The following is a 22915-nucleotide window of genomic DNA, read 5'->3' on the forward strand; positions in this document are numbered from 1 at the left end:
ATTTCAGCTACTTTTAAAATTTAACCTCTAAAGGCATACACAAGAAGTTTAAAAAACTACCAATTACGATTTGATATGCGAGTAAGCGTAATTTAAATTGAAAAATTGCAATAAACTGTTTCAAAATAACAAACACATAAATGTATTCACTAGTATATTTGTACATATTTAAATTACAATGGTTACATCTGTGTAAATATGTATAACATTATTCTTTTTATTCATAGTGCCAAAGTATAGTACGGTAGGTCTGCACATGTCAGACGACTCTAATGGATTATAAACTTTATGTTCACATTAAGTAATTCTAGTTTTGGTAAATGTAAAATATCGGCAGAATTTCGCATGAATAATGAAATAGTACTAAATGATAACCTTGGAATAAAACACAATAATGCATAATCATTTGGACTAGACGAATTATTATTATAAACAACAAAACCTGATTGCTTAAGCATATACCCTATGTCACTCCTACAAATTATATTTTAGACGATTCCAACGACACTTCGAAAAAAAATATCGCTTAACGTTAGCCTGAAATCGATCATTTCTAATATGAAAAAATACAAATGAACACGGGAATGGTGACGTCAGCAGTGATGACGTTACTAGTCTGGTTAGGTTCAGTTATTGCAGATGATAAATCATTAAACACTTTTCAAAATTAATCACTTTCTAATTGCGATGTTTTCAAATTACAAATACTGCTTAAAATAATAGGTAAACAGATTCAAAATAAATAATAACTAAAACTACTTACTTTCTAAGTAGAATGTTTTAGTTCCACAATTTTGAATATATTTTGCCGATAACAATAACAGGTTGCCGGGCACTCCAGTGAGTGCTGAGACTAGCTTCGAAATGTGATCGTCTCGACTCAGGAAATGTCATCACACCGCCAATTCACTTTATAATGACAACATTCAATGGTATTGGATCATAATAATTTGAGGTCATAATATCACAAAATAAACTATTGATTTACCGTTCAATATTTTAAATTAAATTTTAACTAAAACATTGAACATTTTATATAAAATCGATGCATTACATTTTGTTTTTAATGAACAAAATGTAAATCCTAGAATAAATCATTAATTTTTGCTTGATGAGATGATTTCAGATTAATTTATTGTAAAAGAATTGACGGTTCTTGAAGGTCGCTTCGTGCCGACATATATAATTATTATCAAAAATCACACAATCAAATGGAACATTATGTTTACATTTTTGTCAATTAAACTATGTAGAAATCCACTTATTGTTATAGGTTTATCCTACAAAAATGGCTTGCTTTCACCGCTCTTTGCTTTGATTATGAAAGATGATTGGAATCTTTCCAGGAAGATGCTATAGAGGCGTAGTGTGCCGGGTACGGAGGAGGCAGCCAGTCCCGAGCGGCAGATTATGACGGGCGGCAAAATGTAACACTAAAATGTAATCATTTTAAAACGCTTTTATTAGCTTGGGTTGTATGTATGTATGTATGTAGGTATGTATGTAAGTAACAAGTAACGGAATCCAATTTGAACCCGATTTCTATCCTCTTTGAACGTACAATTTAATTCAAAATTTTTAATAATATTGACATTTTAATAATTTTGTACCATTGTCCTTATCAACATCCTCAGGATTAACGATTTTCGAGGCCAGATTGTTTAAGCGGCTTAGAGAAACTTCATCGCAAGCTACTAGATTGCAAATAATTATTGTTTTTTATTAGTTTCAGTAACTGTTATAGCGTGACTTTTAGTTTAGAAAATAATGATGTTATTTCCCTATAACTGAAATGTTCTGAAACATATCTATACTGCCCTCTTGTAAAATGATTTTTACGATTCCGTACTCAAAGGGTAAAACGAAACCCTCCGCTGTCTGTACGTGTGTCACTGGGCTTTATCTCTTAAACCGTAATAGATAGACAATTGATTTTTTACAAACGATGCATAATGGTGGTCGCTATAACAACAAATACTAAAAATTAATAAAATAAATATAGTTCAAAAAACTAAAAAAGCACGCTTTTATGATAAAACCAACAAAAAAGTAGAAAATAATTTTCAGTCTAAGAATCAATTAAGGAACAGTAATTAATATAATTGTGGCAAAAGCATGTAAGCTATACATGTTTTTTCTGCGGCGTTACTTATTAATTCAAAGGAAAATCCATTGCGGATTCTCATAATAATTGTGTTAACTTTGTCCAATTATACAAATTGGAATAAGTGTATAAAATCATTAAATTTAATGTTTTAAATGCTGATTTCAAATGTTAAGAATATTTGAAATTACAGGCAGACTGTACGATTTTATTTATTTGCGGTAATAAGTACATAATTTTATTCATGTTATTTAGGTACCATTTGCTAAAACCGTGATCAAATGGAATAGATTGATAAAACAACTAGTATAACAACAAAAAATATGTCGAAATTTATGTAGGCTAATAAATTATCGTATTAATTATAAAAAAGAAACAACAATAATCAAAAAGTGGCGGTGGTGCCTCCGGAGACCAACCAAAAATGGTTCTACCACCTTTACTCGGTCTGGTGAAGGATGCGTGATGAAAGTGTAGTGATGATTTTTTTTTTAAATTATACGAGAAGCAGACGAGTATGAAGTCCACCTGATGGTAAGTGGCTACTGCCGCCCATGGACATCTGTAGTCAACTCCAGATAGGATTCCTACCTAAGGCGGCCACAGATGCGCCGCTACCCCAGAAGACTAAGCTGGAACGGCTTGGAAAAGTGTGTTTCTTACACACTGTTTCTTACAAAGGTAAAAATAGGTGTAGTGGTGGTGCCCCTGGAGTCGAATCACAAAGGGTTCTACCACCTTCAATTGGACCCAAAATATTTGAGTCTAACGATATGTCAGATCTAATGAAACCTCATTAGGCATTTTTTGCCTTCAAAATATTTATTTTGGCGTCCATCTGAAACTGATATTGAAAAAAAACTGCATAAGGTAATACTTAAACATATCAACAATTTAATAAAATTAATTCTACTTCAGTTTTCTCGTTCTGTACACCTCGTATTTCATTTTCGATTTCTTGTAAAGTTCTATCTTTAGTTTCTGGCAAAATAAGATATAATATAAAAAGACAAACAAAGAAGCACAGGCCAAATATAGCATAAGTGCCTCCTATACCAGTTTTTTCCATTAATATCGGTGATATTTTTATAGTTAATGCATAAAACGCTGAAAACATTATTCCTGATGCAAATGTTCCCAAGCCCTTATATTCTAATGGATATATTTCAGTCGTTAATATAAATATTAATGGTATAAGGCCTATGTTTGAAATGAAACTATGTAGTAATATACATGCTGATGTTACCCATTTCATACTTGTTACATCTAAGTTTGCTCTTAATAATTCTGCGAGACTCACTAAAAACATGAGTCCCACGGATACTGAACCCAATCGGAATAAAATTGTACGTCTGTCAAACGACTTAACAACGACACAAGAAATGAACAAAGCCAGTATTAAAACACAATCTGCTACAACCGAACAGTACATCGATATAGAAACGTTCCCAGTTAGTTCTATCATAATCTGAGTTATGTATGCCAACAAAAAGAATCTACCACATGCATCCATAGCTAAAATTGCTATCGCTACTATCCAAAATGGTCTTTGAAAGTCTTTACGTAACACTGTCTTCATCGTTTCGAGCACGAGCGATTTTTTGTTTTCCCGTCTCTTGCTTTCAATACTCTTGATTTGTGCTGTCAACATTTCTGCTAGTTCTCTTTGGCTCTCCGGTGATTTTCCAAATAGCCAGTAGAAAGATTTTTTGGATTCATCAAACCGACCTTTCATGGCCAGGAAAGATGGACTTTCCGGACAAAATAGCAATAATATTGTTGACAAAGTTAAAGTGATTGCTCCTAAGAGAGCTGTTAAGCGCCAAGTGTACACAATACCTAAGGAATGACAGATCAAGGATCCTGCTGCAACTGATACTTTCTTTATTGTCATGAAATAGCCTCTTTTCTTCTTATAACTGGTTTCACCAAGGATGATGCCCACAAAGTATCCTCCTCCCACAGATAATCCCTGCGCTAGTCTCCCTATAACCAAAGTTGTAACACTGTTTGCGAAGTACAAAATAACCCAACCGACCAGTATACACATATTTAAGGTAATTAATGTCGGTTGTCTTCCATATATTTGAAACATTGGTGATAGAAAGACGAATCCAATAATTCCAGATATTCCATTGCAAGCAGCTGAAGATAAGACAATTAGGTATTAAACTTATGGCTCAAAATCAAAGAAGTAGTAAATTTATAATTAAAAACAAATCGGTTGTCTGTAAAGTCGGTTTACTGACGATAGTTGAACGTGAAAACGTTATAAGAAAATACTGATGGAATGGTTGCATTTTTCAAAAAAAAAAAATGTTTGATAGACATTTTGTATGGATATAGAGAAGGAGGTAAATACACGGAGGCTGATTGTGCCTCTTTGTCGCTCGTTCCGCGCTCTCGCTTGCCCTTCAGGCCTTAAATGGAACGCCTCAGAGCGAGGTAACGCCGCATGAGTCATGTTTTTTGGTACGTGAAGCCGGCTCCATCGAATTATAAGACGTTGTCACGTCAAAAATAAGAAGTTGGTGCCGCATCAAGAACCAACAAGATACAAATTGAAGATAAGTGTTAATACGGCTCAAGTATATTGAAGAGTCAAATTGGTCATTAGCCCTTACTACGGCGTGATAGCAGCAGTAGTAGCTTAAGATAAACATGGTCTTTGGAAAGCCTTACCTATCCAGGATAATTCCTCAGAGCTTATTTTGATTTCTGTAGAGTTTCGGGAGACTTCTGGATTAAGTACAGATGGAAAAGCATAGATCATCCCACCGGCAAATGAATATAAACATGCCGCAAACAGCACCAACATCTGCAATAAGAGATTCGTATTATAAAGAAAATGTACAAGTCACATATTACTTATAAAAAATACCAATACTTAGTGTCATTGCTAATATTTTTTTAAAGTATCAAAATTGTTCGTGAAATGGAATTCGACATCCTATTATGGAGGACTAAAATTTGGTTCTCAGGTAGGGTCTTGTGATTTTAAAACTGTTCAAAGATACGCATAAAATTTTATATTCTCTTCATACCTGAAAACTCTCTACAATTATCCTTGAGGATAAAAGAAAATAATATAGACAAATAAGAAAATAAGATACTCAAAGACCATATAATTTGACTGGCCATGTTATAAATGAATATCAACAACGGCTTCCATATTTTTTAGTACGGTTATCGTACTAAAAAAATATTGGAACCTGATGTCTGTACTGAAGTAACAGGCAAATCTGATTTTTTTAAACTCAGGTGACTGTATAAAATATTTCGTTAGTGGTTAAGCAAAACATGAAAAGAAACCCACGTGCCTGAAACTTTTCCATGGAATTCCAAAAGGCGTGCAAATTATACTGACTTGAAGTTTCTTGCACCATGTATTTGACCTTTTCTTTGTTTTTTTTTGTTTACGAGAAGGAAACCTTCAAAAGGTCCCCGACGACGTGGGAGCGACGCCCGGTTATGTGGGATTTTTATCGGACTAAACCCCCCCCACTCCCCTCCCCCCCCGGTGGCCGTCCTCAACGCTTGGTGGAGAACTCCAAGCGCGATGCCCGGATCGGGCTCTGCCCTGGGGGAGCGTTCTCTCCTCCCACAACATCTGGTGATTGCGACATCCGGTGAGTCCTTCCCGGGGTCGCTTTCTGGACGGTTCGAGCTCCCACTCTTGCCGCCTGCAACCCCGGAAGCCCCCTTTTAGTCGCCTCTTACGACAGGCAGGGGATACCGCAGCCCTATTCTAGTCCCGGAACTACAGGGACACTATGTATGTGACCTAGCAACGAACAGTAATGGACATTTAATGAAAAATAAGCAAATAAAAAAGTTATAAACAAACCTGCCGATACACATGCACTTCCCACATCTTCTGTGCTCGTCTACCCGTATCAAATCCAAAATCAAGCCAATTATATAAATGACCTATTTGCTCATCTTTGTGAACCGTTTCACAAATTGAAGGTAATGTAGATGCTTGTTGTGTCGCTCACAGTATCTGCAACTTTGTCAATAGATAATCGAATGTCAAAAATTAAATAAATCTTACTCATCGAACACTTATATTTACATTAACACTTATGATAGCACGTGAATTTTCTCACATCTGTATTACCTCTGGACATTCGACGAAGATTTTCTGCTAAAATGCTTCTGGGTTTTGTTTCAAGGGTGTTGTAACATGAGAGACTAACATGAGGTCTTCCAACTTATTCCCTAAGGACAGTACACTTTGTGGCGGACTCAAATCTCATATATTGTTGATACTGGACGAGAACAGTTATCACTTACCATCAGGGGAGCAGTATAGTCGTGTTGCTGTTGCCGTTGTAAGTTCATAAACAATACTGATAATAAACCTACGTAGGCTATAAAACAAGTCCACGTGATTAATATTTACATATGAATATATTAATCAAAATATATCTTACTTTCTGTCCTTCCTTCTAACTCTTTTCTATACTTGTCTGTATCATATTCAATTTATTTCAGCTACTTTTTAAATTTAACCTCTAAAGGCATACACAAGAAGTTTAAAAAACTACCAATTACGATTTGATATGCGAGTAAGCGTAATTTAAATTGAAAAATTGCAATAAACTGTTTCAAAATAACAAACACATAACTGTATTCACTAGTATATTTGTACATATTTAAATTACAATGGTTACATCTGTGTAAATATGTATAACATTATTAGATAGTTAATTGTATCAGGCGTTACTTTGAGGAAATCCATGCTATTAAGTTAAGATTAAAACTACTTCGCAACAATCCGCTACAAATATGTATGATGGTATATATTTTAAACCATGCAGTATGTACCACCCTCCCTCCCTCAAAGGATGCATGCAGATGCAAAAATTAAAAATATACACCACCATACATACCACTCGCACTCGCATACCATTCGCATTAAATCTGCGAATAATCATCTGTTTACTGATTGTTGGTAAAAATATGAAGTAAAGGAGAGCTGGACACATTAATTTGTTAATAATCTAATGGATTATAAACTTTATGTTCACATTAAGTAATTCTAGTTTTGGTAAATGTAAAATATCGGCAGAATTTCGCATGAATAATGAAATAGTACTAAATGATAACCTTGGAATAAAACACAATAATGCATAATTATTTGGACTAGACGAATTATTATTATAAACAACAAAACCTGATTGCTTAAGTATATAGCCTATGTCACTCCTACAAATTATATTTTAGACGATTCCCACGACACTTCGAAAATTAATATCCCTTAACGTTAGCCTGAAATCGATCATTTCTAATATGAAAAAATACCAATGTACACGGGAATGGTGACGTCAGCAGTGATGACGTTACTAGTTTGGTTAGGTTCACATATTGCAGATGATAAATCATTAAACACTTTTCAAAATTAATCACTTTGTAATTGTGATGTTTTCAAATTACAAATACTGCTTAAAATAATAGGTAAACAGATTCAAAATAAATAATAACTAAAACTACTTACTTTCTAAGTAGAATGTTTTAGTTCCACAATTTTGAATATATTTTGCCGATAACAATAACAGGTTGCCGGGCACTCCAGTGAGTGCTGAGACTAGCTTCGAAATGTGATCATCTCGACTCAGGAAATGTCATCACACCGCCAATTCACTTTATAATGACAACATTCAATGGTATTGGATCATAATAATTTGAGGTCATAATATCACAAAATAAACTATTGATTTACCGTTCAATATTTTAAATTAAATCTTAACTAAAACATTGAACATTTTATCAAAAATCGATGCATTACATTTTGTTTTTAATGAACAAAATGTAAATCCTAGAATAAATCATTAATTTTTGCTTATTAATTATGAGATGATTTTAGATTAATTTATTGTAAAAGAATTGACGGTTCTTGAAGGTCGCTTCGTGCCGACATATATAATTATTATCAAAAATCACACAATCAAATGGAACATTATGTTTACATTTTTGTCAATTAAACTATGTAGAAATCCACTTATTGTTAGAGGTTTATCCTACAAAAATGGCTTGCTTTCACCACTCTTTGCTGTGATTTTGAAAGATGATTGGAATCTTTCCAGGAAGATGCTATAGAGGCGTAGTGTGCCGGGTACGGAGGAGGCAGCCAGTCCCGAGCGGCAGATTATGACGGGCGGCAAAATGTAACACTAAAATGTAATCATTTTAACACGCTTTTATTAGCTTGGGTTGTATGTATGTATGTATGTAGGTATGTATGTAAGTAACAAGTAACGGAATCCAATTTGAACCCGATTTCTATCCTCTTTGAACGTACAATTTAATTCAAAATTTTTAATAATATTGACATTTTAATAATTTTGTACCATTGTCTTTATCAACATCCTCAGGATTAACGATTTTCGAGGCCGGATTGTTTAAGCGGCTTAGAGAAACTTCATCGCAAGTTACTAGATTGCAAATAATTATTATTATGCTTTTTATTAGTTTCAGTAACTGTTATAGCGTGACTTTTAGTTTAGAAAATAATAATGTTATTTCCCTATAACTCAAATGTTCTGAAACATATCTATAATGCCCTCTTGTAGAATGATTTTTACGATTCCGTACTCAAAGGGTAAAACGAAACCCTCCGCTGTCTGTACGTGTGTCACTGGGCTTTATCTCTTAAACCGTAATAGATAGACAATTGATTTTTTACAAACGATGCATAATGGTGGTCGCTATAACAACAAATACTAAAAATTAATAAAATAAATATAGTTCAAAAAACTAAAAAACACGCTTTTATGATAAAACCAACAAAAAAGTAGAAAATAATTTTCAATCTAAGAATCAATTAAGGAACAGTAAATAATATAATTGTGGCAAAAGGAATTCAAAGGAAAATCCATTGCGGATTCTCATAATAATTGTGTTAACTTAATCCAATTATACAAACTGGAATAAGTGTATAAAATCATTAAATTTAATGTTTTAAATGCTGATTTCAAATGTTAAGAATATTTGAAATTACAGGCAGACTGTACGATTTTATTTATTTGCGGTAATAAGTACATAATTTTATTCATGTTATTTAGGTACCATTTGCTAAAACCGTAATCAAATGGAATAGATTGATAAAACAACTAGTATAACAACAAAAAATATGTCGAAATTTATGTAGGCTAATAAATTATCGTATTAATTATAAAAAAGAAACAACAATAATCAAAAAGTGGCGGTGGTGCCTCCGGAGACGAACCAAAAATGGTTCTACCACCTTCACTCGGTCTGGTGAAGGATGCGTGATGAAAGTGTAGTAATGATTTTTTTTAATAATATACGAGTAGCAGACGAGTATGAAGTCCACCTGATGGTAAGTGGCTACTGCCGCCCATGGACATCTGTAGTCAACTCCAGATAGGATTCCTACCTAAGGCGGCCACAGATGCGCCGCTACCCCAGAAGACGTAAGCTGGAACGGCTTGGAAAAGTGTGTTTCTTACACACTGTTTCTTACAAAGGTAAAAATAGGTGTAGTGGTGGTGCCCCTGGAGTCGAATCACAAAGGGTTCTACCACCTTCAATTGGACCCAAAATATTTGAGTCTAACGATATGTCAGATCTAATGAAACCTCATTAGGCATTTTTTGCCTTCAAAATATTTATTTTGGCGTCCATCTGAAACTGATATTGAAATAAAACTGCATAAGGTAATACTTAAACATATCAACAATTTAATAAAATTAATTCTACTTCAGTTTTCTCGTTCTGTACACCTCGTATTTCATTTTCGATTTCTTGTAAAGTTCTATCTTTAGTTTCTGGCAAAATAAGATATAATATAAAAAGACAAACAAAGAAGCACAGGCCAAATATAGCATAAGTGCCTCCTATACCAGTTTTTTCCATTAATATCGGTGATATTTTTATAGTTAATGCATAAAACGCTGAAAACATTATTCCTGATGCAAATGTTCCCAAGCCCTTATATTCTAATGGATATATTTCAGTCGTTAATATAAATATTAATGGTATAAGGCCTATGTTATAAATGAAACTATGTAGTAATATACATGCTGATGTTACCCATTTCATACTTGTTACATCTAAGTTTTCTCTTAATAATTCTGCGAGACTCACTAAAAACATGAGTCCCACGGATACTGAACCCAATCGGAATAAAATTGTACGTCTGTCAAACGACTTAACAACGACACAAGAAATGAACAAAGCCAGTATTAAAACACAATCTGCTACAACCGAACAGTACATCGATATAGAAACGTTCCCAGTTAGTTCTATCATAATCTGAGTTATGTATGCCAACAAAAAGAATCTACCACATGCATCCATAGCTAAAATTGCTATCGCTACTATCCAAAATGGTCTTTGAAAGTCTTTACGTAACACTGTCTTCATCGTTTCGAGCACGAGCGATTTTTTGTTTTCCCGTCTCTTGCTTTCAATACTCTTGATTTGTGCTGTCAACATTTCTGCTAGTTCTCTTTGGCTCTCCGGTGATTTTCCAAATAGCCAGTAGAAAGATTTTTTGGATTCATCAAACCGACCTTTCATGGCCAGGAAAGATGGACTTTCCGGACAAAATAGCAATAATATTGCTGACAAAGTTAAAGTGATTGCTCCTAAGAGAGTTGTTAAGCGCCAAGTGTACACAATACCTAAGGAATGACAGATCAAGGATCCTGCTGCAACTGATACTTTCTTTATTGTCATGAAATAGCCTCTTTTCTTCTTATAACTGGTTTCACCAAGGATGATGCCCACAAAGTATCCTCCTCCCACGGATAATCCCTGCGCTAGTCTCCCTATAACCAAAGTTGTAACACTGTTTGCGAAGTACAAAATAACCCAACCGACCAGTATACACATATTTAAGGTAATAAATGTCGGTTGTCTTCCATAGATTTGAAACATTGGTGATAGAAAGACGAATCCAATAATTCCAGATATTCCATTGCAAGCAGCTGAAAAGAAGACAATTAGGTATTAAACTTATGGCTCAAAATCAAAGAAGTAGTAAATTTATAATTAAAAACAAATCGGTTGTCTGTAAAGTCGGTTTACTGACGATAGTTGAACGTGAAAACGTCATAAGAAAATACTGATGGAATGGTTGCATTTTTCAAAAAAAAAAAAAAAATGTTTGATAGACATTTTGTATGGATATAGAGAAGGAGGTAAATACACGGAGGCTGATTGTGCCTCTTTGTCGCTCGTTCCGCGCTCTCGCTTGCCCTTCAGGCCTTAAATGGAACGCTTCAGAGCGAGGTAACGCCGCATGAGTCATGTTTTTTGGTACGTGAAGCCGGCTCCATCGAATTATAAGACGTTGTCACGTCAAAAATAAGAAGTTGGTGCCGCATCAAGAACCAACAAGATACAAATTGAAGATAAGTGTTAATACGGCTCAAGTATATTGAAGAGTCAAATTGGTCATTAGCCCTTACTACAGCGTGATAGCAGCAGTAGTAGCTTAAGATAAACATGGTCTTTGGAAAGCCTTACCTATCCAGGATAATTCCTCAGAGCTTATGTTGATTTCTGTAGAGTTTCGGGAGACTTCTGGATTAAGTACAGATGGAAAAGCATAGATCATCCCACCGGCAAATGAATATAAACATTGCGTCATGTTTCATCGACATCGTCATCGCGTCATGTCAACAGCACCAACATCTGTAATAAGAGATTCGTATTATAAAGAAAATGTACAAGTCACATATTACTTATAAAAATTACCAATAGTGTCATTGCTAATATTTTTTTAAAGTATCAAAATTGTTCGTGAAATGGAATTCGACATCCTATTATGGAGGACTAAGATTTGGTTCCCAGGTAGGGTCTTGTGATTTTAAAACTGTTCAAAGATACGCATAAAATTTTATATTCTCTTCATACCTGAAAACTCTCTACAATTATCCTTGAGGATAAAAGAAAATAATATAGACAAATAAGAAAATAAGATACTCAAAGACCATATAATTTGACTGGCCATGTTATAAATGAATATCAACAACGGCTTCCATATTTTTTAGTACGGTTATCGTACTAAAAAAATATTGGAACCTGATGTCTGTACTGAAGTAACAGGCAAATCTGATTTTTCAAACTCAGGTGACTGTATAAAATATTTCGTTAGTGGTTAAGCAAAACATGAAAAGAAACCCACGTGCCTGAAACTTTTCCATGGAATTCCAAAAGGCGTGCAAATTATACTGACTTGAAGTTTCTTGCACCATGTATTTGACCTTTTCTTTGTTTTTTTTTGTTTACGAGGAGGAAACCTTCAAAAGGTCCCCGACGACGTGGGAGCGACGCCCGGTTATGTGGGATTTTTATCGCACTAAACCCCCCGACCCGAAGCAAATAAAAAACTTATAAACAAACCTGCCTATACACATGCACTTCCCACATCTTCTGTGCTCGTCTACCCGTATCAAATCCAAAATCAAGCCAATTATATTAATGACCTATTTGCTCATCTTTGTGAACCGTTTCACAAATTGAAGATAATGTAGATGCTTGTTGTGTCGCTCACAGTATCTGCAACTTTGTCAATAGATAATCGAATGTCGATAATTAAATAAATATTACTCATCGAACCCTTATATTTACATGAACACTTATGATAGCACGTGAATTTTCTCACATTTGTATTACCTCTGGACATTTGACGAAGATTTTCTGCTAAAATGCTTCTGGGTTTTGTTCCAAGGGTGTTGTAACATGAGAGACTAACATGAGGTCTTCCAACTTATTTCCTAAGGACAGTACACTTTGTGGCGGGCTCAAATCTCATATATTGTTGATACTGGACGAGAACAGTTATCACTTACCATCAGGGGAGCAGTATAGTCGTGTTGCTGTTGCCGTTGTAAGTTCATAATAAATACTGATAATAAACCTACGTAGGCTAAAAAACAAGTCCACGTGATTAATATTTACATAGGAATATATTAATCAAAATATATCTTACTTTCTGTCTTTCCTTCTAACTCTTTTCTATACTTTTCTGTATCATATTGAATTTATTGCAGCTACTTTTTAAATTTAACCTCTAAAGGCATACACAAGAAGTTTAAAAAACTACCAATTACGATTTGATATGCGAGTAAGCGTAATTTTAATTGAAAAATTGCAATAAACTGTTTCAAAATAACAAACACATAACTGTATTCACTAGTATATTTGTACATATTTAAATTACAATGGTTACATCTGTGTAAATATGTATAACATTATTATTTTTATTGATAGTGACAAAGTATAGTACGGTAGGTCTGCACATGTCAGACGACTCTAATGGATTATAAACTTTATGTTCACATTAAGTAATTCTAGTTTTGGTAAATGTAAAATATCGGCAGAATTTCGCATGAATAATGAAATAGTACTAAATGATAACCTTGGAATAAAACACAATAATGCATAATTATTTGGACTAGACGAATTATTATTATAAACAACAAAACCTGATTGCTTAAGTATATAGCCTATGTCACTCCTACAAATTATATTTTAGACGATTTCAACGACACTTCGAAAATTAATATCCCTTAACGTTAGCCTGAAATCGATCATTTCTAATATGAAAAAATACAAATGTACACGGGAATGGTGACGTCAGCAGTTATGACGTTACTAGTCTGGTTAGGTTCATTTATTGCAGATGATAAATCATTAAACACTTTTCAAAATTAATCACTTTGTAATTGCGATGTTTTCAAATTACAAATACTGCTTAAAATAATAGGTAAACAGATTCAAAATAAATAATAACTAAAACTACTTACTTTCTAAGTAGAATGTTTTAGTTCCACAATTTTGAATATATTTTGCCGATAACAATAACAGGTTGCCGGGCACTCCAGTGAGTGCTGAGACTAGCTTCGAAATGTGATCATCTCGACTCAGGAAATGTCATCACACCGCCAATTCACTTTATAATGACAACATTCAATGGTATTGGATCATAATAATTTGAGGTCATAGTATCACAAAATAAACTATTGATTTACCGTTCAATATTTTAAATTAAATCTTAACTAAAACATTGAACATTTTATATAAAATCGATGCATTACATTTTGTTTTTAATGAACAAAATGTAAATCCTAGAATAAATCATTAATTTTTGCTTATTAATTATGAGATGATTTTAGATTAATTTATTGTAAAAGAATTGACGGTTCTTAAACATATACAATTATTATCAAAAATCACACAATCAAATGGAACATTATGTTTACATTTTTGTCAATTAAACTATGTAGAAATCCACTTATTGTTATAGGTTTATCCTACAAAAATGGCTTGCTTTCACCGCTCTTTGCTGTGATTTTGAAAGATGATTGGAATCTTTCCAGGAAGATGCTATAGAGGCGTAGTGTGCCGGGTACGGAGGAGGCAGCCAGTCCCGAGCGGCAGATTATGACGGGCGGCAAAATGTAACACTAAAATGTAATCATTTTAACACGCTTTTATTAGCTTGGGTTGTATGTGTGTATGTATGTAGGTATGTATGTAAGTAACAAGTAACGGAATCCAATTTGAACCCGATATCTATCCTCTTTGAACGTACAATTTAATTCAAAATTTTTAATAATATTGACATTTTAATAATTTTGTACCATTGTCCTTATCAACATCCTCAGGATTAACGATTTTCGAGGCCAGATTGTTTAAGCGGCTTAGAGAAACTTCATCGCAAGTTACTAGATTGCAAATAATTATTGCTTTTTATTAGTTTCAGTAACTGTTATAGCGTGACTTTTAGTTTAGAAAATAATAATGTTATTTCCCTATAACTCAAATGTTCTGAAACATATCTATAATGCCCTCTTGTAGAATGATTTTTACGATTCCGTACTCAAAGGGTAAAACGAAACCCTCCGCTGTCTGTACGTGTGTCACTGGGCTTTATCTCTTAAACCGTAATAGATAGACAATTGATTTTTTACAAACGATGCATAATGGTGGTCGCTATAACAACAAATACTAAAAATTAATAAAATAAATATAGTTCAAAAAACTAAAAAACACGCTTTTATGATAAAACCAACAAAAAAGTAGAAAATAATTTTCAATCTAAGAATCAATTAAGGAACAGTAAATAATATAATTGTGGCAAAAGGAATTCAAAGGAAAATCCATTGCGGATTCTCATAATATTTGTGTTAACTTTGTCCAATTATACAAATTGGAATAAGTGTATAAAATCATTAAATTTAATGTTTTAAATGCTGATTTCAAATGTTAAGAATATTTGAAATTACAGGCAGACTGTACGATTTTATTTATTTGCGGTAATAAGTACATAATTTTATTCATGTTATTTAGGTACCATTTGCTAAAACCGTGATCAAATGGAATAGATTGATAAAACAACTAGTATAACAACAAAAAATATGTCGAAATTTATGCAGGCTAATAAATTATCGTATTAATTATAAAAAAGAAACAACAATAATCAAAAAGTGGCGGTGGTGCCTCCGGAGACGAACCAAAAATGGTTCTACCACCTTTACTCGGTCTGGTGAAGGATGCGTGATGAAAGTGTAGTGATGATTTTTTTTTAATAATATACGAGTAGCAGACGAGTATGAAGTCCACCTGATGGTAAGTGGCTACTGCCGCCCATGGACATCTGTAGTCAACTCCAGATAGGATTAGATTCCTACCTAAGGCGGCCACAGATGCGCCGCTACCCCAGAAGACTAAGCTGGAACGCCTTGCAAAAGTGTGTTTCTTACACACTGTTTCTTACAAAGGTAAAATAGTTGTAGTAGTGGTGCTGGTGCCCCTGGAGTCGAATCACAAAGGGTTCTACCACCTTCTATTAGACCTAAAATATTTGAGTGTAACTAAGTATATGCCAGATTTAATAAAAACTCATTAGGCATTTTTGCCTCCAAAATATTTATTTTGGCGTCCATCTGAAACTGATATTGAAATAAATCTGCATAAGGTAATACTTAAACATATCAACAATTTAATAAAATTAATTCTACTTCAGTTTTCTCGTTCTGTACACCTCGTATTTCATTTTCGATTTCTTGTAAAGTTCTATCTTTAGTTTCTGGCAAAATAAGATATAATATAAAAAGACAAACAAAGAAGCACAGGCCAAATATAGCATAAGTGCCTCCTATACCAGTTTTTTCCATTAATATCGGTGATATTTTTATAGTTAATGCATAAAACGCTGAAAACATTATTCCTGATGCAAATGTTCCCAAGCCCTTATATTCTAATGGATATATTTCAGTCGTTAATATAAATATTAATGGTATAAGGCCTATGTTTGAAATGAAACTATGTAGTAATATACATGCTGATGTTACCCATTTCATACTTGTTACATCTAAGTTTGCTCTTAATAATTCTGCGAGACTCACTAAAAACATGAGTCCCACGGATACTGAACCCAATCGGAATAAAATTGTACGTCTGTCAAACGACTTAACAACGACACAAGAAATGAACAAAGCCAGTATTAAAACACAATCTGCTACAACCGAACAGTACATCGATATAGAAACGTTCCCAGTTAGTTCTATCATAATCTGAGTTATGTATGCCAACAAAAAGAATCTACCACATGCATCCATAGCTAAAATTGCTATCGCTACTATCCAAAATGGTCTTTGAAAGTCTTTACGTAACACTGTCTTCATCGTTTCGAGCACGAGCGATTTTTTGTTTTCCCGTCTCTTGCTTTCAATACTCTTGATTTGTGCTGTCAACATTTCTGCTAGTTCTCTTTGGCTCTCCGGTGATTTTCCAAATAGCCAGTAGAAAGATTTTTTGGATTCATCAAACCGACCTTTCATGGCCAGGAAAGATGGACTTTCCGGACAAAATAGCAATAATATTGTTGACAAAGTTAAAGTGATTGCTCCTAAGAGAGCTGTTAAGCGCCAAGTGTACACAATACCTAAGGAATGACAGATCAAAGATCCTGCTGCAACTGATACTTTCTTTATTGTCATGAAATAGCCTCTTTTCTTCTTATAACTGGTTTCACCAAGGATGATGCCCACAAAGTATCCTCCTCCCACGGATAATCCCTGCGCTAGTCTCCCTATAACCAAAGTTGTAACACTATTCGCGAAGTACAAAATAACCCAACCGACCAGTATACACATATTTAAGGTAATAAATGTCGGTTGTCTTCCATAGATTTGAAACATTGGTGATAGAAAGACGAATCCAATAATTCCAGATATTCCATTGCAAGCAGCTGAAAAGAAGACAATTGGGTATTAAACTTATGGCTCAAAATCAAAGAAGTAGTAAATTTATGATTAAAAACAAATCGGTTGTCTGTAAAGTCGGTTTACTGACGATAGTTGAACGTGAAAACGTCATAAGAAAATACTGATGGAATGGTTGCATTTTTCAAAAAAAAAAAATGTTTGATAGACATTTTGTATGGATATAGAGAAGGAGGTAAATACACGGAGGCTGATTGTGCCTCTTTGTCGCTCGTTCCGCGCTCTCGCTTGCCCTTCAGGCCTTAAATGGAACGCTTCAGAGCGAGGTAACGCCGCATGAGTCATGTTTTTTGGTACGTGAAGCCGGCTCCATCGAATTATAAGACGTTGTCACGTCAAAAATAAGAAGTTGGTGCCGCATCAAGAACCAACAAGATACAAATTGAAGATAAGTGTTAATACGGCTCAAGTATATTGAAGAGTCAAATTGGTCATTAGCCCTTACTACAGCGTGATAGCAGCAGTAGTAGCTTAAGATAAACATGGTCTTTGGAAAGCCTTACCTATCCAGGATAATTCCTCAGAGCTTATTTTGATTTCTGTAGAGTTTCGGGAGACTTCTGGATTAAGTACAGATGGAAAAGCATAGATCATCCCACCGGCAAATGAATATAAACATGACGCAAACAGCACCAACATCTGTAATAAGAGATTCGTATTATAAAGAAAATGTACAAGTCACATATTACTTATAAAAAATACCAATAGTATCATTGCTAATATTTTTTTAAAGTATCGAAATAGTTCGTGAAATGGAATTCGACATCCTATTATGGAGGACTAAGATTTGGTTCCCAGGTAGGGTCTTGTGATTTTAAAACTGTTCAAAGATACGCATAAAATTTTATATTCTCTTCATACCTGAAAACTCTCTACAATTATTCTTGAGGATGAAAGAAAATAATAAGTATAAGTAGACAATAACAAGAAAATAAGATACTCAAAGACCATATAATTTGACTGGCCATGTTATAAATGAATATCAACAACGGCTTCCATATTTTTTAGTACGGTTATCGTACTAAAAAAATATTGGAACCTGATGTCTGTACTGAAGTAACAGGCAAATCTGATTTTTCAAACTCAGGTGACTGTATAAAATATTTCGTTAGTGGTTAAGCAAAACATGAAAAGAAACCCACGTGCCTGAAACTTTTCCATGGAATTCCAAAAGGCGTGCAAATTATACTGACTTGAAGTTTCTTGCACCATGTATTTGACCTTTTCTTTTTTTTTTTGTTTACGAGGAGGAAACCTTCAAAAGGTCCCCGACGACGTGAGAGCGACGCCCGGTTATGTGGGATTTTTACCGCACTAAAACCCCCCCTGTGGCCGTCCTCAACGCTTGGAGGAGAACTTCAAGCGCGATGCCCGGATCGAGCTCTGCCCTGGGGGAGCGTTCGCTCCTCCCACAACATCTGGTGATTGCGACGGTAAGCGACCACACATACCGCCGTCCTTCCCGGGGTCGCTTTCTGGACGGTTCGAGCTCCCACTCTTGCCGCCTGCAACCCCGGAAGCCCCCTTTTAGTCGCCTCTTACGACAGGCAGGGGATACCGTAGCCCTTTTCTAGTCCCGGAACTACAGGGACACTATGTATGTGACCTAGCAACGAACAGTAATGGACATTTATTGAAAAATAAGCAAATAAAAAACTTATAAACAAACCTGCCGATACACATGCACTTCCCACATCTTCTGTGCTCGTCTACCCGTATCAAATCCAAAATCAAGCCAATTATATAAATGACCTATTTGCTCATCTTTGTGAACCGTTTCATAAATTGAAGATAATGTAGATGCTTGTTGTGTCGCTCACAGAATCTGCAACTTTGTCAATAGATAATCGAATGTCAAAAATTAAATAAATCTTACTCATCGAACCCTTATATTTACATGAACACTTATGATAGCACGTGAATTTTCTCACATTTGTATTACCTCTGGACATTTGACGAAGATTTTCTGCTAAAATGCTTCTGGGTTTTGTTTCAAGGGTGTTGTAACATGAGAGACTAACATGAGGTCTTCCAACTTATTCTCTAAGGACAGTACACTTTGTGGCGGACTCAAATCTCATATATTGTTGATACTGGACGAGAACAGTTATCACTTACCATCAGGGGAGCAGTATAGTCGTGTTGCTGTTGCCGTTGTAAGTTCATAAAAATACTGATAATAAACCTACGTAGGCTATAAAACAAGTCCACGTGATTAATATTTACATATGAATATATTAATCAAAATATATCTTACTTTCTGTCCTTCCTTCTAACTCTTTTCTATACTTTTCTGTATCATATTCAATTTATTTCAGCTACTTTTTAAATTTAACCTCTAAAGGCATACACAAGAAGTTTAAAAAACTACCAATTACGATTTGATATGCGAGTAAGCGTAATTTAAATTGAAAAATTGCAATAAACTGTTTCAAAATAACAAACACATCAGTGTATTCACTAGTCTATTTGTACATATTTAAATTACAATGGTTACATCTGTGTAAATATGTATAACATTATTAGATAGTTAATTGTATCAGGCGTTACTTTGCGGAAATCCATGCTATTAAGTTAAGATTAAAACTACTTCGCAACAATCCGCTACAAATATGTATGATGGTATATATTTTAAACCATGCAGTATGTACCACCCTCCCTCCCTCAAAGGATGCATGCAGATGCAAAAATTAAAAATATACACCACCATACATACCACCACCAACACGTGTTTCGCTCCAAAACGGAGCATCATCAGGGTAAGTTGACTCTACGACGGTTAATCGCTAAGTGACGCTGTCAACCTAATGCATGCCTTTTATAATGGTATCCAACCCTCCCCTCCACAATGAAATGTAAACAACTGATGACAGTTGTGTGATAATAAGGTTATAGATTCATTATTCGCATTAAATCTGCATGCATCCTTTGAGGGAGGGAGGGTGGTACATACTGCATGGTTTAAAATATATACCATCATACATATTTGCAGCGGATTGTTGCGAAGTAGTTTTAATCTTAACTTTATAACATTATTCTTTTTATTCATAGTGCCAAAGTATAGTACGGTCTGCACATGTCAGACGACTCTAATGGATTATAAACTTTATGTTCACATTAAGTAATTCTAGTTTTGGTAAATGTAAAATATCGGCAGAATTTCGCATGAATCCTTACTAATATTATAAATCCGAAAGTAACTCTGTCTGTCTGTCTGTCTGTCTGGTTGTCTTTTCTTCACGCCTAAACCACTGAACCGATTTTAATGAAATTTTGTACAAAGGTAGTCTGAGATCCGAGAAATAGTTTTTATCCCGGAAATCCCATGGGAACTAGGGATGGCGATCTAAAATCGATTAATCGGAGAATCGCTCTTTTGGACACAAAACATCGATTATTTTAATCGATATTAGTAAGGATTGAATCGTAAATTATGCATTTGATCAAGTGATGATCTTTAGCAAAGTTGAAGGTACGAATTTTCAGTTTTATGTATGTTAGTATGTTATATTATTTTCTGTTAAACGCAGGCGAAGCCGCGGGCAAAAACTAGTAATGAAATAGTACTAAATGATAACCTTGGAATAAAACACAATAATGCATAATTATTTGGACTAGACGAATTATTATTATAAAAAACAAAACCTGATTGCTTAAGTATATAGCCTATGTCACTCCTACAAATTATATTTTAGACGATTCCCACGACACTTCGAAAATTAATATCCCTTAACGTTAGCCTGAAATCGATCATTTCTAATATGAAAAAATACCAATGTACACGGGAATGGTGACGTCAGCAGTGATGACGTTACTAGTTTGGTTAGGTTCACATATTGCAGATGATAAATCATTAAACACTTTTCAAAATTAATCACTTTGTAATTGTGATGTTTTCAAATTACAAATACTGCTTAAAATAATAGGTAAACAGATTCAAAATAAATAATAACTAAAACTACTTACTTTCTAAGTAGAATGTTTTAGTTCCACAATTTTGAATATATTTTGCCGATAACAATAACAGGTTGCCGGGCACTCCAGTGAGTGCTGAGACTAGCTTCGAAATGTGATCATCTCGACTCAGGAAATGTCATCACACCGCCAATTCACTTTATAATGACAACATTCAATGGTACTGGATCATAATAATTTGAGGTCATAGTATCACAAAATAAACTATTGATTTACCGTTCAATATTTTAAATTAAATCTTAACTAAAACATTGAACATTTTATATAAAATCGATGCATTACATTTTGTTTTTAATGAACAAAATGTAAATCCTAGAATAAATCATTAATTTTTGCTTATTAATTATGAGATGATTTTAGATTAATTTATTGTAAAAGAATTGACGGTTCTTGAAGGCCGCTTCGTGCCGACATATATAATTATTATCAAAAATCACACAATCAAATGGAACATTATGTTTACATTTTTGTCAATTAAACTATGTAGAAATCCATTTATTGTTATAGGTTTATCCTACAAAAATGGCTTGCTTTCACCGCTCTTTGCTGTGATTTTGAAAGATGATTGGAATCTTTCCAGGAAGATGCTATAGAGGCGTAGTGTGCCGGGTACGGAGGAGGCAGCCAGTCCCGAGCGGCAGATTATGACGGGCGGCAAAATGTAACACTAAAATGTAATCATTTTAACACGCTTTTATTAGCTTGGGTTGTATGTGTGTATGTATGTAGGTATGTATGTAAGTAACAAGTAACGGAATCCAATTTGAACCCGATATCTATCCTCTTTGAACGTACAATTTAATTCAAAATTTTTAATAATATTGACATTTTAATAATTTTGTACCATTGTCCTTATCAACATCCTCAGGATTAACGATTTTCGAGGCCAGATTGTTTAAGCGGCTTAGAGAAACTTCATCGCAAGTTACTAGATTGCAAATAATTATTGCTTTTTATTAGTTTCAGTAACTGTTATAGCGTGACTTTTAGTTTAGAAAATAATAATGTTATTTCCCTATAACTCAAATGTTCTGAAACATATCTATAATGCCCTCTTGTAGAATGATTTTTAGGATTCCGTACTCAAAGGGTAAAACGAAATCCTCCGCTGTCTGTACGTGTCACTGGGCTTTATCTCTTAAACCGTAATAGATAGACAATTGATTTTTTACAAAAGATGCATAATGGTGGTTTACTAAAAATTAATAAACTAAATATAGTTCAAAAAACCAAAAAACACGCTTTTATTATAAAACCAACAAAAAAGTAGAAAATAATTTTCAATCTAAGAATCAATTAAGGAACAGTAAATAATATAATTGTGGCAAAAGCATGTAAGCTCTGTAAAATTATCAAGTGTCTATCTATTACGGTTTAGGAGATAGAGCCCTGTGTGTGACAGACGGACAGACAGCGAAAGCTTAGTAATAGGGTTCCTTTTGTATTCTTTAGTTAAAAATGACACTGCAGCCATGGATTTTCATACTGAATCCCATCCAATTTATACTTAGTTTATCTTTTATTAGTATAATCCATTTTTATGGTCTTCAGAAGAGTGCATAGCCCTAGT

The 22915-nt window shown here is 34.2% G+C and overlaps 3 protein-coding genes across 3 annotated transcripts; all 3 read right to left on the minus strand.

The window, feature by feature from the left end:
* Positions 1-2975: 2975 nt before the first annotated feature.
* LOC140754891 (facilitated trehalose transporter Tret1-like) lies at positions 2976-4154 on the minus strand. The gene has a single exon (XM_073090053.1). It carries the CDS (start codon positions 4152-4154, stop codon positions 2991-2993), a length of 1164 nt encoding a protein of 387 aa, XP_072946154.1. The 3' UTR covers positions 2976-2990.
* A 4868-nt stretch (positions 4155-9022) lies between these two features.
* Positions 9023-11726, minus strand: LOC140754892 (facilitated trehalose transporter Tret1-like). The gene is made up of 3 exons (XM_073090054.1): positions 11603-11726; positions 10163-11061; positions 9023-9031 (listed from the first exon to the last, which is right to left on the minus strand). Exons 1-3 carry the CDS (start codon positions 11724-11726, stop codon positions 9023-9025), a joined length of 1032 nt encoding a protein of 343 aa, XP_072946155.1.
* A 4336-nt stretch (positions 11727-16062) lies between these two features.
* Positions 16063-19471, minus strand: LOC140754798 (facilitated trehalose transporter Tret1-like). The gene is made up of 3 exons (XM_073089907.1): positions 19040-19471; positions 17874-18009; positions 16063-17336 (listed from the first exon to the last, which is right to left on the minus strand). The coding sequence occupies exons 1-3, from the start codon at positions 19064-19066 to the stop codon at positions 16078-16080; spliced, it is 1422 nt and encodes a 473-aa protein (XP_072946008.1). The 5' UTR covers positions 19067-19471; the 3' UTR covers positions 16063-16077.
* Positions 19472-22915: the final 3444 nt, after the last annotated feature.

Source organism: Epargyreus clarus, unplaced genomic scaffold (assembly GCF_041222505.1).
Source record: "Epargyreus clarus isolate Ecla_fem2 unplaced genomic scaffold, WU_Ecla_fem_2.2 ptg000031l, whole genome shotgun sequence".
Taxonomy (NCBI): Eukaryota; Metazoa; Arthropoda; class Insecta; order Lepidoptera; family Hesperiidae; genus Epargyreus; species Epargyreus clarus.

Bases quoted from the DNA above. Each gene is read 5' to 3' on its own strand.
- LOC140754798 (XM_073089907.1), bottom strand. From the start codon at position 19,066: ATGTGGGAAGTGCATGTGTATCGGCAG. The intron at 18,010-19,039 runs GTTTGTTTATAA...CTCTTATTACAG, and splicing joins AAGTGCATGTGTATCGGCAG to ATGTTGGTGCTGTTTGCGTC. The intron at 17,337-17,873 runs GTAAGGCTTTCC...TCTTCTTTTCAG, and splicing joins TGAGGAATTATCCTGGATAG to CTGCTTGCAATGGAATATCT.
- LOC140754891 (XM_073090053.1), bottom strand. From the start codon at position 4,154: ATGTGTATACTGGTCGGTTGGGTTATTTTGTACTTCGCAAACAGTGTT.
- LOC140754892 (XM_073090054.1), bottom strand. From the start codon at position 11,726: ATGACGCAATGTTTATATTCATTTGCCGGTGGGATGATCTATGCTTTT. The intron at 11,062-11,602 runs GTAAGGCTTTCC...TCTTCTTTTCAG, and splicing joins TGAGGAATTATCCTGGATAG to CTGCTTGCAATGGAATATCT.